Here is a 17,001-nt window from a genome sequence, read left to right on the forward strand (position 1 = left end):
TAGAACTGGCTTGGGGAAGTTGTTTTTTCTTGGAAAACAAGAGACCATACGACGCTGAGGTTGTAAATGATGGTCCTGTGCGTCGGAGTCAGGTATCCAATTAGTAGTCATTTAAATGACAATGAAACGATCTTATTCTTCGTGTGTTAGCAGGGCTGATTTTGAGAGTCGGGAGAAAAAATGTGATGGTTCAGAAATCAAACCTGTTCAAACCTACTACTTTCAGTTACCATTAAGATCCCGACCACTCTCGCGCGTCTTGCGTCACTGGAGTCTGTGATCTGGAGGAGGCGCGATTCGGTTCACTCTGCTTTCACTCAATCAACAAGCTGTGCGTTTTCCGAGAGGTTCTGGCAGGTTAACGGCAGAAAAAAACAATCCTATCACTGATGAGAAGAAATGGAGTTGGGGAAATTGAACCGAGCCTCTGCAACCACACGGTAACGCGAGCGTCGATGAGGAAAGGACTAAATAAGTAAGTTACATAAACAGAAACACAGCCGGCTTTAGGCTACATCAGATGTGTTTTATTATGCGCGCGCGCGCGTGTGTGTGTGTGTGTGTGTGTGAGAGAGAGAGAAGACAGGGTGCGCATGAGGTTTCGATTTGACATAATCGTTTTTCAAGTAAATACAGGAATAAACGACATCCTAGATGAATATTAAAAGATCGACGTACCCGTGAATAATTTCCCTTGATCAAAAGGCAGAGCGGTCACATGGGTGAAGAAAGAGAGAGAAAACCTGCAGCCTACAGAAATGGTTCATAAATTATCAATGTGTTGCGTATAACGAACTGCGGAATACATGCAGGTGCTCGTATCATAAAATGTAATATCACCGTAATATTTCTTATGTTAATTTGAAGAACTGTTTATAGTATTTAAATTATTAGGATATGACTGAATAAAGATCAGATGTTTTGATCAAATGTATCTTTTAATAGACATATTTAAAAAAAAATGGTGCAGCTCGTTTTAAAATTGTGATTTGTGTAAATATTGTCATTATTTACAATATGAATTGCAGTTATTAAAAACATTAAATGATTGTTAAGGTTTCAGTACAAAATAGGCATATAAATCATACAATCGACAGCATTTGTTAATTGTTGATTATTTGTTAATGTTGAATACCAAAAATTTGACCTTATCCCTCCTTCAAAAGAATTGAAAAATAAAATGTAAAGCTTATATATCAATAAAAGCACTTGTGTATTATTTAGTGTATACAGTTGTTTTATCATAATTTTTACAGTTAAATGTTTAAGGCATATCTCTGTCAAGGCATTGGATCTGGAAATAATAAATATGTTACTACTAGATTAATCATGTTATAATCCACAATATTTTAAACTTTGGCTTTTTTAGTAAAACAGTGTATCTTTCAAAATGTAAAAATCACACCATAACTTTAAGTGCTTCACTATATCCCATATTCTTGCATTTTTTTCTGGTAATCTCAGCATTATGTCACACATGCAGTAAATTCATCTTAACTTGTACTGACCCCGGAGGGTTACTTTTACAATTACTAAAATCTAAACTCTGTTGTACTACCTGGTCAGATTGTGAGTTTGGAGGGGGCACACATAACCTAGTGCATCATCATCCACCATGAATGTGTGTTAGCCAAGGGAGAATACTGTATGATGTAAATCTCATTTTAAGAATGAAAACACACCATTTAAAACTGTTCAATAATATTTAGGTTTATAAGCCCACTGCCTAAAATTTATTAAAGGTTATTTAAAATGGTAAATTTAAGATGTTATTGTTACATTTAAATGCTTAACTCAAAAATGAAAACGCACTTGTTTTTTGCATGGCATATGCTGCAAGTGTGTTACAAGCTCTGGGTGCATGAAGAAGATCTGTAAAGTTACAAAGACTAAAGTTAAGCTACGCCCCCCTTAAATGGCTCATTCAAACACGCCTCCACGTCTATGTCACTATGTGGAAATATTTGTGTAATGCCGCCCAAATGTTCATGCAAAGAAAGAAGGCGTGGTTTCAGTAACTGCAGTTAGTGTTGAAGAAGTCATGTCAGGGAGATGCTGTATGTATCTAAACGAAAGCAAAACCACTTTCTTTGGCCTTCTGAAAGTAGATGCATTTAGGAACCTTTAAGATTACTTGCAACAGAACAGCAACTCATTTTATGGACTGGATTCGTGAACCTAGGAGAGGAGGTCATTCTGACTTTGCTACGACAATCTGGCACTTCTGAATCAGCTACTGTTTGTATATATATATCAGTATGTTTTGTTATTAGTTTAAGTATTTGCTGTTGAATGTTCCAATGCAGAGTTTTGCGAGTTGTGTGTGTGTGAGAGAGAGAGACAGGGTTACACAGTGGAGTCAGCTGTCTTAACTGTCCGTGGCTTGTGTTCTGCAAACACATACGAGCTTCATCAATGTGTCTGTCAGGTGACTCTGTTACACTTACGGTTTGAACTGATGGTAAAACTAAGGACAGTATTAACTGTCTTTACATTTATTTTGAAAGATGAAGCTTGCGTTTATGGAAAGGGTTGCTTGCGGTGTTCAGCCAATCCCAATCCACTGGGTCAGCTGGCCAGTCAGAGCAGACTGCTCTTGCAGAAGAAGGGACTTTGTAAAAAATTATGCGTTTGAGAGGGGGGGGGGGATTGAGGACCTACAATAATGTACAGTATTTGAAAAATAATGTTTTTTGAACATTAAAGCATGTTAACATATTCTGTTACACCAAATACACACACAAAAAAAGATCTTTGCTTCATTTTTTTAAAATGCATTATTTTTCACATAATTTATACCTTTATTCTAGGGCTGTGATGTGGACCAAAAAAAACAAACTATTGTGATTTCTTTAATCAATTTTGCTATTTCGCTTTTAATAACGATTTTGACACACACAGATATGCTTTACTGTCATAAATGCATTCAGTGTGAATTTGAAACATATTTCCAAAAGAAACCCATTTAGAGCTTTATCAGAAAGTTGTAACATGTCTCTAGAACAGACATAAGTCTATAAAGCGATTTAGAAATTGTGCACACTCAAATCATGATTTTATTGCGATTTCAAATAATCGTACAGCCCTACTTTACTCCACACCGCATTTTGTAACTTTTCCGATAAATGCACTGCTCATTTCATTCATCTATGAAGCCCTTCCCTCAGAAATAGGCGATGGGCTCTGATTGGTTTGCTAGTCCAGTGTATTGTGATTGGCTAAACTGCCTCCAGTGCATGTCTAAATGTCCCACTGCTCACCTCAGCAGCACGTGATTGTGCTCCAGTTGTGTATTGTAAACAACGGCGTTGTCAATATTGCTTATCAATTTGAGCCCGAAAGAGATGCAGAGAATATTTGTTAAGAGGATCACACAAAACCTGTGTGCAGCATCGTCTCGCCCCCTTTGTTGCATGTTCCCAGGGGCGGGGTTTGTGATGTCACAAACCCAGGAAGTAACTCATTTTAGTCCCTATGAGCTGTTTTTGTAGGCATTAAACTGCCACAATTTTAAAAGACAATATCTTCATTTGCATTGAACTTTCAGTGCCACAACTTTGCAGTTATTGTTAATACTCAAACAGCATGGATGACAACAAGGCTGTGAGAGACTGACTTACAGACTTTACAATGACAAGCCCTGTATAAATATCCTAGATCACAAGTATTTTCAAATCTCACAACTTTTAAAATTTTAAAGTTTCTGCCGACTGAAAGTCTTTTAAAGACAGCTGAAGAACTGGAATGTTGTTAAATAACAGTGCAATCAACTGTACTTCATTACAGCTTCATTTCAGTCCTGTAAAAAATACAATATTGGGCTTCTTTGACAAAGGTCTCAGTTTCTCTTCTCAGTATACTAGAGAAGACTGATATATATTGCATTGAAATAAAGGGATAGTTTACACAAATATTGAATTTTATCATTATTTTTACCCACCTTGACCTCATATGGAGAGTCCAAACTAACCTTTTGCTACACAAGCCAATGGTTGATGACTTGAGAAAATTTACTGGCCATAAATATTTTTAGCGGCCATGGAACTGTATTTAGTATAACTTGATATTTTTTATTGGCAATATCACAATTTTATATACTTACCAATGATGATTGTGACTCATAATTGATGCTTGGTGAGTGATAATTTCTTTCTTTAGTGGAAACATTTACTTTACATATAAGTAAATTTTTTACAAGTCTTTTTATGGTCTTTAACAAGTTGCAAAGAAAAGTGAGAAAAGAGGCACCTTTGACATGGACGATACATATTTTCCCACAGATTCTGAGGCTTTGACCTGTACACTCTTAAAAGCATCACTTTTTTAAAGTATTAAACTGCATACAATTGCCTTGAGTCTCAGTAATGAGAGCCTGCCTACACAAAGAAGCCTTAAAACATTTCTTTGTTTTGTGTGTCCATCGCAAACACCAAATGACTTCTCCACTTACAGATCAGAACCCACCCTGCAAACATACCTGCACTGGACCTTTACAGGCCCACGTAGGGCTAGCCTAAGGTCCCCCAGCAGGCTGCCAGCACAGGTCCCCTGAGAATTAGCTAATTCGCAAAATGTTGGCCCTTTAGCACTGGCCCTGCACTGGCAGCCCTCACTTAGCCCTCAGGAAACCCACACAGGGACCACACTATTTATCTATAACAGGGGTTCTCAACCTTGGTCCTGGAGATCTACCTTTCTGCGGATTTCTGTTCCAACCCTGATCAAACACACCTGAACCAACTACTGTAATTAGGATCTAAAGTTTAGAGTTGGTATTTAAAGGGATTTCAAAACAATGGGTTTATTAAATACAAAATAGAAAACAAATAAATTCAGGTTATTACAGCAACATATAATTAAAAAATTGAAATACACAAAGGTACAAAAAACAAAAGAAAGTGCATGCAAAGCAATGTAAGATTGTAAGATTTCGTCATGTGAAATTTCATGTGTGCGAAAGTCTTATCTGTATCACAAACACTGTCAGAAGCTGAAGTTGGCTGATAGCAAATTAATAATCCAACCTCTTGTAATGAAAACATCCCACAGCTCTCAAACACCAGACTCTTCCTAACCAGTAACAGTCAAAAATAGTCCAGACTATGGTCCCACATTGAAAATAACTTTTAAATCCATATTCAAACTGGACCATGATGTGGAAACCTCACTAAAAAAGAGTCCTTCTAAAATGCATACAAATACACTATCTTAAACTATAAGCATCAATCCAAACATAGGCCATGCATACATGTACCATCTCTGCAAAATACATAAGCAATGTACACTTTTAAACAGAAAAAATAACAGCTCCTTTAGACTGGGCTTGAAATGACTCATTTCCCACCAAGGACACAGCACAATCTGTTCAGCAGGTGACCCACTCTGGCTACTGCTGATTGTTATTGCTAATAGGGATGCACGATCATGATTTTTCATGTCCGATTCCGATACCGATTTTTTTACAAGCAGACTGTCCGATACCGATTTCCGATTTTTAAGCAACAAACAAGAAAGAAGGAAAGTGTGCATAAACAAGATGTTTATTTGGTATATAATAGGCCAAACTGCCTTTTGGCTATTGAAAACAATAACCTTAACCATCTGAAATTAACAGCAGTAACTGCACAGTAAGTAGCTTACATTCAATACAAACATAGATGGTACAAACATCAGCAATTAGCTTTTGTTTTTGAATTGTGTTGACACTACAGAGAACTGGCCTTAAATTAAAAGATTAACTGTAACCATGTGAAATTAAAGGCAATACCTGCATAGTTCTACAATCCAAACAACAAAATCAACACACATTCCATAAGATGTTTCTTAATCAGCGTTCAGTATTTGTTTTAGTTTTTAAATTTGCTTTAAAAAAAAAAAGTCTTTACCAGTGAGACTAAATAAAAGTATGCTATATAAATACATTATTCCAAAATGTTAAAATCAAATAATGTTAGTGCGAATAAAACAAAGATGCAAAAACTATTTCATTCATCCAAAAAAAAATAAAATTAGGGTAATGATTCACATCTATATTTTTACTTGAGCCAATGAAAAATAAATAATTCATTGTCTCAAGTAAAAATATATAGATGTGAATCATTACCCTAAAAAAATGTAATTGGATGAATGAAACACTTTTTTTGAGTGTGCTACAGCAGGTGATTTTTAAATCAAATTAAGTCGATGTAATTTTAAGGTAAAATAAAAATAATCATCCTATACAGAACTGACGTTTACTTCTGGCTTTTTAAATGTGTATGCAAGTTCTACTTTACAAAAAAAAAAAAAACATTTCAGTTTTGTCACAGTTTAGTCCATTTCGTTTCTCATCCAACACGTGAGAAGTTGATCTGAACATCTCCTCACGGTCTACACGTGTTCAGGGCGCGGACCGGTACAGTATACGCTCGCGCAGCTTCAGTGAGCAGAAAAGGGACTCTTATTTGTGCGCCAGTAGACCAACGGCTGATCGCTTCCTGCTATCTGTGCCTCAGACGTGTAGCTCTGCACTTCCAGTGCTGAACGGCTGCCCGTGTCCTGCGCTCAGATTTCGAAATACTTCCTCACAAATGACATAGCGAACCATTACAATGTAGTCTGTGCACACGGGTGCACTTCAGGAAAAAATCGGACGAAAAAAGACCAAAAACCGGCCGATTGCCGATCGCGTATTTTAATCAAAAACCAGCCGGTTCTGATTTATGGCCAGTCAACCGGTGCATCCCTAATTGTTAACTCCCTGTACCCACATGATTTTACTTAAGGAAACCCAAAACACCCTAGCACCCCTAGTGGTAAGGAAAAAAACTGCCCACAAAGTACTTATTAACAGGCTCATGTCTGTTAAACCTCAAATATGGCTCATGAGATCCACTTTCCTGCAGAGTTTAGCTCCAACTGTGATCAAACTCACCCACCTGTTTTTTTGATGATGATGTGACATACAGCCAAGTATGGTGACCCATACTCAGAATTCATGCTCTGCATTCAACCCATCCAAAGTGCACACACACAGCAGTGAACACAAACACACTGTGAATACACACCCGGAGCAGTGGGCAGCCATTTTGAAATGATCCTGAAGACATGCTCGGGTGTGTGTGACTAAGGTCAGAACTTAACTCTGGAGGAAAATAGATCTCGTGAGCCAGATTTGACTACACCTGGTCTATATGAAACGACAGGTTCTGAAAAGGTCTCTTTTGGTTTTAGCCATTACAGTTCAATTGAGTGGCTAAAGAATGTCCAGTCAATGTTTGTATTCTCCTATTTGCATTATAGGGCTGCCTACACAAAACCTACATGGGCCCAAAGGATACAAAAGTTTATTTGGGCCCAAATGGGCTGGCCCACACTGGGCCATCATGGGGTTCATGTGGGCAGTCCACTAGAGTGAGCACAAAGCTGTGGGCCCCGCCTGGGCAAGCCCACAAGGACATGTTTGCAGAGCAGCTGATGATCTTTTAACCAGGACTATGACTGCATCACAACTCACCAAAAAGCTGTGGATTTCAATCATAGTCCTGGGGACCCACTGCTCTGCACATTTTCTAGATCTCTCTTATCAGACACACTAAGTTTAGTTTGGAGTTTTCGATTAATGAGCTGATTATCTAAATTTTAATCAGAAGGGAAACAAATGTGCAGAGCCTGATTGAAAGTCCCTACTTTAAAGCACATCTCCTGCAAGCATTCTCAACCTGAAGCACAGCAGAACTTACTAGTTTTGCTAGCCACGTTAATTATATATATATATATATATATATATATATATCGAGAGAGAGAGAGAGAGAGAGAGAGATTAAATTATACTTTGTCAATATACAAAGTACAAGTACAGAGCTAGTGAAAAGTACAGAGTAAGTCAAGCTATGATTTACAGAATGTACAGTGGAGTTGCTATATACAATTACAGGAACCACAGGAAACAGATGATTCTTCTGCACAATATGACTTTGCTGCAGCCTGGAATTGAACTGCTGGTTTCGTCTGGCCAGAGGAGAACTGTCCCCCCGACTGAGCTTTGTTTCTCAGATGGTTTTTTCTCCATTCTTTCACAGATGGAGTTTTGATTCCTTGCTGCTTACGCCTATGGCTTGCTTAGTTGGGGACATTTCATTTACCGCGATATCGTTGACTTGATTGCAAATGATTGCACAGATACTATTAAAACTGAACAGAGCTGCATGATGACATCACTGAATTCAATGATGAACTGCCTTTAACTGTCATTTTGCATTACTGACACACTGTTTTCCTAATTAATGTTGTTCAGTTGCTTTGACACAATCTGTTTTGTTTAAAGCACTATATAAAGGTGACTTGACAATATTAAGGAGAGAATGTACAGAATATAACTAGGAACGCAATGTAGGATTATATGCACATTATGAACCACAGCAACGTAAGAACAGTGGTAATAAAAATGGTTGAGTGTACAATAGTATTGTTAAACAATGTATTCTATGCAAAATATCAGTAGTGCAATAATACTTTTATACTTTTAGTGCAAATTCGTGTATGTAAAGTACTGTGACCAGTGCAGTAAGAGAGCAGATGCATGTTCGATTGGTGTTGGGGAGTTCAGATGGGTCATGGTCTCAGGGAAGAAGCTCTTCTTGAGCCTACTATTGCGAGAGCGTAGGCTCCTGTAACGCCTGCCAGATGGAAGGAGGTTAAAAAGTCCATGGTTAGGGTGTGAGGCATCCTTGATGATGTTCCTTGCCCTGCCCAGGCAGCGCTTGTGATAAATGTACTCAATGGTAGTTAGCTGGGTGACGGTGATCCGTAGGCTCCTGTAACGCCTGCCAGATGGAAGGAGGTTAAAAAGTCCATGGTTAGGGTGTGAGGCATCCTTGATGATGTTCCTTGCCCTGCCCAGGCAGCGCTTGTGATAAATGTACTCAATGGTAGTTAGCTGGGTGACAGTGATCCGTAGGCTCCTGTAACGCCTGCCAGATGGAAGGAGGTTAAAAAGTCCATGGTTAGGGTGTGAGGCATCCTTGATGATGTTCCTTGCCCTGCCCAGGCAGCGCTTGTGATAAATGTACTCAATGGTAGTTAGCTGGGTGACGGTGATCCGTTGAGCAGTTTTCACTACCCGCAGGAGTGCTTTGCGTCAGATATGGAGCAATTGCTGTACCACACTGTGACAAGATGGGCAGGGCCGAGAGCCATGGGAATGGAGCGAGGCCGGTGAAGCTAATGAGAATGCTTGACACCTGCGCCACTCACTGGTCTCGAGTCCCACAGAGGAGCTCTGGAAGGATAAAAGGAGGAGTGTCGACAGTGTTGGATCAGAGAAGACCAGGCCTGGATTTTAATTTTTGACTCTGTTCTGTTTCGTGTTTTATTTTATTGTTAGAATTTCTGATGATTTTCATATGAGGTGCCAGCCTGGTAGCTACTCCAGACAACTTTTCCACATAATATACATGTACATACATAAATGCTCATTTTAATATACCTGCCATACATTGTCAATTTGTATATTGTCAATCCTTACCCACCTATTTGTATTTTTTTGTATTTTTTATTCCTTATTGTGTTTTTTGTTCTGTCGCTGTTATGTTGCACTGCGGAGCTCTGTCACGAAAACAAATTCCTCGTATGTGTGAACATACCTGGCAATAAAGCTCATTCTGATTCTGATTCTGATTTTTAATCATTTAAAACAAATCGTCCCAAAGGAATCTAATAAAATATTTTATCAACTCATAGGACCCCTATCATATCCTTTTTATTTTGCTGTATTATGTTATCTATTCCAATGACCCTTAATCGACCAGCTAAGCAGGTGAAACAACATATATTCAAATTTTCATGAAATACATCTCAAATTCATAATGTCTTCTGAATACAGTAGTGCAATACATTCAAAGATATCATAAGTACAACCATTCCAAACATATTTCAACATAATTTAGTTCTTGCATTTCTGTAGCTGAAGGGTAGCAAGGTTTTAACTTCGACACATGCACAACACGACCACCTTCTCCAGTATCCTCAAATACATTTGTATAATTGAGAGATCCCTTTTTCTGTACAAATCCTATACGGACCTTGCCATTTAGGGCTAAGTTTAGCAGAAAATTAATTTTCTGCATTAGAATAAGGATGTGTTCAGCATAATTTCTTTTCTAACGTCTTTTGGCTTCGTATATATTTTTACTAACAAACTCCTGCATTCTACTCAGCTTATCTGCTTGAGCATAGAGTGAAGAGTCGGGAATAAATTCTCCCTTGGCTGTAACAAAACATCCAGAGGACCCCGCAGAGGTCTATTCAATTTCAACTCAACTGGTGTTACACTCAGTGACTCAGAAACAGTGGAATTTAAGGAAAACTGCCTTAACTCATTTAAGTCTTTATCTCAATGTTTGGGGAAACATTCCACCTTTTACTTCGAAAAGAGCTGAAACAAACTGAGAACCTTGAACGGACAGTATATAGTCAGGTTCTCCCCATCTAGTTAAGATATCCTTTGTCATGACCCGAACAATTGCCTCGGATGTGGCCTGTCGAATGGGAATAACTCCAGCCAACATGTGTAATAATCTACAAACACTAAAAGGTATATATTACATTTAGAACTCCACAGAAAGGGGCCCATGATATCAACTAACATTTCCCAGGATTTATGTACCTCAGTTTGTAATAACTTCACTGCCAATTTTCGTCCTTCAGGCTTTTACAGCTGACACTGCTGACAAGAACGAACATAGTACACAATATCAGAATTCATTTTGGGCCAATATATAAGAGTCTGCAGCCTTTTTTACATTTTAAAACATCCTAGATTTCCAGCTACTTGATCTTAATGGAAGTTCTGAAGGAGTTTAGGACAAAGAGAAGTAGGAATGTAAATCTGATAAATAGTTTTTTGGGGTAATTTATTCACTCTATAGACCTTAACTTCCATGACAATAAATGTAGTTGTAGCATTTACAAAAATAGGTTATCCAGTATCCATGATGGTCATACAAAGTTATTGGATTTCTGGATCACATTGTTGAACTTTCCATATCTCCTCAACAGAGATTTGCAAGTCATGGGATATGTGATTCTGGTTTGACAGCACAGTAGCACAGGTTGGTAAGGAAAATCGAGGAGTTTCTACAGGAGCTTGGGATAGAGCATCTGGAATGGTGTTATACTTCCCTTTTCTATATTCAATAGCAAAACTGAATTCTTGAAGTCTCAGAGCCTATTGAATCAACTGTATACAAGGCGTTTGAGTTCTGAATACCCAGAAAAGAAGGTCTGATCAGTGAAACTGTGAAGTGTCTCCATTCCAAATAGTACCTCCATTTCTCAATGGCCCAAACAACAGGCAAACACTCTTTTTCAGTCGTGGAGTAGTTCCTCTCAGCTATATTTAAACTACGAACTTCTTATTTTCCAAATCCCACTTGTTGTACAAGTACTGCCTTCAACATAACATCAATATTATCCATATATACAGTGAAAGGAAGATTTGCATTTGGATGTCCCAAGATGGGTGGAGATACAAAATGTTTCGTCAGGGCTTCTTAAGATTCTTGCCATTTTTCACTCCACACAAACATACTAACTTTTCATTTAGGGCATTTAGGGGCTCTGTAATGTGAGTTGGGCACAAAACGGTGAAACCAACCTGTGATTCCAAGAAATCTTTTGAGTTCTTTCAGAGAATTGGGTGTAGGAAATTCAGCCTCCACTCCTGCTGATGGAACTATTTGTCCAAGAAATTTTAAGGAAGTACGAAAAAATTACTCTCTTGCATGTTAACAGTAATATTTGCACCTCGAAGCTTGTCCAGGACATTTGCACATCTTGAAAATGCAGTTCAATGCTAATGATGTCATACAAGTTCAAAAAACAGATGGTGCCACAAAGTTCTCCAAGAACTTGTTCCATCATCCTTTGAAAGGTTGCAGGAGCATTCTTTAGTCCAAAGGCATATCATTGAACTGAAATAGTCATAGTGGACACACAAATCAATTTTGTCTTTGCTTTATTCATCCTTAAGAATCTGCCTGTATCCACTATTTAAGTCGAAAAAAAACGGCTGCTCCAGCCAATGATTCCAGGATTTCTTGAATACTCAGTAATGGATAAGCATTTGTTTGAGAAACAAAGTTTAATTTCCAGATAATCAACACAAAATCTAAATCTAAGATTTTTTTTTGGGTATCATAACCACATGAGCTGCCTTTTTCTTAATAGGCATTTCTTGTGTCAGAAAACTCTTATAAGCACATTAGTGCATCCCAATTTTGTAGTGCAAACATCAACAGGTAAAGTACAAGATCTGATGTGAAGTATAATTTCTACCTCCACCCATCCAAGGTTGTCTGGCACCACCATCAGCTAAGTATAAAGATCCTTTTTTCCACAGATTATCATTTAACAAGGTATACAAGGAACCAGTGTCAATGAAAGCCCCACCTTTCCATTTACCAATGTATATCGGAACAATCAGCTGTTGGGGAATGGCAATCCTGCATTAGATTTTTTCTTGGAGGGTTCCCCTTTAGAAGAATGCGAATGAGTCAGAGTACTCACAGTAGGAAGTTCTGGTCTTTTCTGGATATTATGACCAAAGGAGGAATGAGTTGCTTTGTCATTGTTTCTATTTTTATTAAAAGAGACAATTAGAGGACATGTAGCAGGGGAGTGAGCACTTTTACAATGCCAGCAAAGCACAGTGGCAGAGGAATTGGAAGCACTTGGTTGTGAAGGATTATGATAAACTGTAGAGGTATGCTGAGTCTCTCCTTTGTATATAGTTTCTCTGGTTGACTCTGTCCTTTTTTAATTTTTTGGGCCCAACTGACAACCAACAAGTTCATCCACTGTACCCACACTGCTACTTCTTAGTTGACTAGCCATTCAAGGATTTATGTTCTTCAAAATCATCTTTATAATCTCCTGTTCCTCAAAGTCAGGTTTCCAACATTTACAAAGCAATCAATACAAATAAGAAAAATCACACTTACTCTCTCCTTCACCTTGTACTTCACCTCGGCCAACTCATCTTCGTAATCCTCAGACAAGGAAGCAGTTCGAAACTGCTACTCAAATTCATCCCAGGTGGTTATTTCCAATTATGCCACATCCCAACAATCTCGAGCTGTCCCATGCAAAACGTTCTTGAGGGTAACAAAGATCTCATCCTAAATAATAGGTTGTAAAGCGAGATAATCATTCCACTTTTCCAAATACAGCAAAGGATCAGCTGTATCTTCTATTCTACAAAAGGAAGGAAACTCCAATGTAATAGGACTTCCCCAAGAGATCTTGTTTTTTGTACCTTCATGTAAGAAAAGATCATTAGGTGACGAGATCTTTTTTAGCAACATTCTGTTGAGTGGACTGTAATCTGTGAGGATTAAGAATAGCTCCTGATTGAATAAAATCCATAGGAGGAGGAAAAGTAGTTTGAACAGAGGCATCACCAAAATAAGTAGAGGGAAGTGATTGGGTTTTCATGGACTGAACTACTTGGATGCTTTTATCCACTTGTTTTGTGAGATAAGATATTTCTGTTTCCAAATGATGTACAGTCTGCCTTAATAGTCATAACAGCATTAATATCTTTCAGCACTTCAGAATGTAGCTACTTTACCCACCAGTTTATGGTTGCAGTTACTTGATTCTGCAAATGTTCAACATGTTTTATTGATGATTTATTATTATTATTATTATTATTATTTGTCACAACCTGAACTAACTCCAATTGTTTTTCATTCACAAGGGTAGAGTTTTGAGGTGGACTCTTTCAATTTATCTTTACATTTCATGTAATGTGAGGAAATATACCCAGATCGAGCGCCAACCTCCCGCTCTCTCTCGTGAGGCCAATAAGGAAGTGACTAAAACTGCAATTCATCGACTGGCCGCTTGAGGCTGGCTGCAAAAGGGAGTCAGTCCCACAGACTCCCCATGTTAAAATGCCCAACTTTACAGCAGAAAAAAATCATGTTTACAGCCTGGTGCAAAAAATTATTTTGGTCTAAATAGCTAATTTTGCCCTTCATGACAACTGTGAGGGTGGTGAATTTTTTTATAACTCATCCGTTTAAATTATATTAAGAAAGTTCTGCATAATTAAGGGCATGGCCCCTTGAGTGACAGGTGGATTGCTGCTGCTGACACTGCCGTCGCGCTAGGTGGGCGTGGCTTCAGCAAGTAGCTGCCACCTGTTTGCCCATTTTTGATTATCCGGGAGAGTCGCGCGGTGACGTGCTGCCAAGATGGCGATGGCCCGCTTCGCACACTTTAAGCTTCAAAAACACACTTAAAGAGTCTACGGGTGACGTCACGGACACTACATCCATGTTTTTATACAGTCTATGACCCAGATGCTTCATCATCATCAAACAGCAATTAATCCCCCAATTTAGAATCTAATTCTTTAGCATCGAACTATCATGTGAAACGGTACTGTGTCTCGTGACACCGGGAATTTTTCATTCTGCTCTAACAATGACATCCCATCCCGATAATGAATATTTAAAGGGGAATGACTTCTTTTATTGGCAGAGTTCATCACATGAAATTCTCTAACATTTTTATTTAAAATTTTTGCCGGTTCCTGCCTCCTCCTTCCTGACCTGCAAACAGTGTTACACACACTAAGATGCAGTTTGTAAATATGCTCTCAATGGTCCAGTGGTAGAATTCCAAAAGGATCCTGGAACTTTCTTAAGGCTCTGTAAGAATTAAAGGTGCTACTGTGCCTTTTTGACCAGTGTGGAGGTGTTAAGGGACCAGGTGGGGTCATCAGAGATGTGGATGCCAAGGAACTTGACTCTCAGAACACGCTCCATTATAGCTCCATTGAGGTAGATGGGGGTGTGTACATGACTCCTAGTCTGCCTCAAGTCTACAATGATCTCCTTTGTCTTCTGGTTTTTTAGTTCCAGATTTCTTTATGGCACACCACTCAACTAGGTGCTGCACCTCATCCCTGTAGGCTGAGTCATCATCATCTTTGATCAGACCTACCACCGTGGTGTCATCTGAGAATTTGATTATGGTGTTGCCATAAACAGGAACACAATCATGGGTGAATAAGGAGTACAGAAGAGGGTACAGTATGCATCCCTGTGGAACATCGGTGATCAGAGTGATGATGGAGGAGGAGAGGTTTTCTAACTTAACAGCCTGGGGTCTGTTAGTCAGAAAATCTAGAATCCAGTTGCAGAGGGATGTGATGATTCCAAGCTGGCTGAGCTTGTAGATCAGCTAGGAAGGGATTACAGTGTTAAATGCAGAACTGAAATCAACAAACAGCATTCTCACATGTGTATTTTGACTGTCCAGGCGGTTGAGGGCCATAGAGATGGTGTCCTCTGTTGACCTATTGTGGTGATAGGCAAACTGGAATGGGTCTAGTGTAGCAGGGAGACAAGATTTTAAATGGGATACAATCAGTCTCTCAAAGCACTTGGCAATGATGGGGGTGAGCACGACAGGATGGAAGTCATTAAGGGCAGAGGCAGTGGAGTGCTTTGGTACTGGCACAATCTTGGAGGTTTTGAAACTAGTGGGGATAGTTGCCTGGGCCAGGGACAGATTGAAAATGTCTGTAAAGACCTCAGCCAGCTGCTCCGCACAGGCTTTAAGCACACACGACCAGGTATTCTGTCAGGGCCAGCTACCTTCTTTGCATTCACCTAACACATAGTTGAGTAAACATCTGAGGTGGAGAGTGTGAGGGGCAGTTCATTGGGTGGAAGCTCAGCTTTGAGGGAAACCTTATTATTTGAATCAAAATGAGCATAACAGTGATTGAGCTCATCAGGGAGATAGCCAGAGCTGGAGGGAAGCACAGTGCTGGGTATTTTGTAGTCTGTGATAGTTTGTATGCCTTGCCACATATGCTGGGGGTCCAAAGAATTGAAGTGCTTTTCAGTCCTCTTTTTGTGTATGAGTTTGGCCTGGCAGATACCCTTTCTCAAGCTGGCTCTGACTGAGCCTCCCGGTCTCTGCAGGATGTGAACGTCTGTGTTCATCCAGTGCTTCTGATTGGGGAAAAGTTATTTTTTTGTGTGTGGTCGCTCTGCCCACACACCAGTTGATGTGCTCCAAAACAGATTTGGTGTAGGTGTCAATGTCGATCTGAGAGTTTGTGGTGGCCTGGGAAGAAAATTCACTCCAGTCTGTGTGCTGAAATTGATGTTGAAGAGTGGAGACAGCACCTTGCAGCCAGATTTTGACAGTTCACATTTGTATATACATGGTCCAATGTTTTATATCTCTTTGTGGTGCAGGAGAAATTTTGATGAAATTTAGGGAGAACAGATCTTAAAGTTCAGTGCTTAAAGTCTCCAGCAACATTAAAGGCCCCATCCGGGTGCAAGGTTTGTAATTTGTTAATAGCAACCCAACGATGTTTCATAGCCATGTTAGCATTAGCGTACAGCGGTACATAAACTGCAGCAGCAGTAACACACAATGCAAGTAAACTCACGTGGTAGGTAGAATGGGCTGCAGTTGATATTCAGGAACTCTAGATCAGCAGAACAGTAGGTACCAACAATGACAGAGTCTGTACACTATGATTTGTTTACATAAATGCATACTCCACCACCCTTGTTTTTTTAGAGGTTGCTGCTACTCTGTCAGTCCTGAAGAAAGAGTATCCATCCATATGCACCATACTGTTTGGGACATTGTTACAGAGCCATGTTTCAGTGAAAAACATAACATTGCAGTCCATAAACCATTTCTGTGTGAGGGTCCAGATCTTTAGTTCGTCCTGCTTGTTCATTAGAGAGCGTACATTGGCAAAGAAAATGCTGGTTAGAGCTGTCCGGTGTGAGTTTAGCCTTTGCACACAGGCCTCCATGTTTTCCTTTTCTTTGTTTACAATCTCAATGCCGAACACTTCTGGTCGGTGTGCGTGATCTGCGTGATCTGCTTGTCTGCGGTGATCTCTGTAGCTCCGGCGGGAGTTCACTGAAGTCGAAAGAATAATCCAAAACTATGTTGGAACTCCATTTGTTGATATCC

At 39.3% G+C, this 17,001-nt stretch overlaps 1 protein-coding gene across 3 annotated transcripts in view; it reads left to right on the forward strand.

Moving 5' to 3' along the window:
• The first annotated feature begins 294 nt into the window (after window positions 1-294).
• The window catches only part of kcnk2b (potassium channel, subfamily K, member 2b), a 65,457-nt gene continuing 48,750 nt past the window's right edge, over window positions 295-17,001 (forward strand). For all 3 annotated transcript variants that reach the window (XR_009424228.1, XR_009424229.1, XM_059513311.1), the window contains exon 1: window positions 295-475. Coding sequence is in view for 1 of the 3 variants with exons in the window: in XM_059513311.1 (XP_059369294.1) it covers window position 475 (1 nt within the window). In the remaining 2 variants the exon portion in view is untranslated. The remainder of the gene's footprint in view (window positions 476-17,001) is intronic.

The sequence above is a fragment of the Carassius carassius genome, chromosome 27, assembly GCF_963082965.1.
Source record: "Carassius carassius chromosome 27, fCarCar2.1, whole genome shotgun sequence".
Classification (NCBI taxonomy): Eukaryota; Metazoa; Chordata; class Actinopteri; order Cypriniformes; family Cyprinidae; genus Carassius; species Carassius carassius.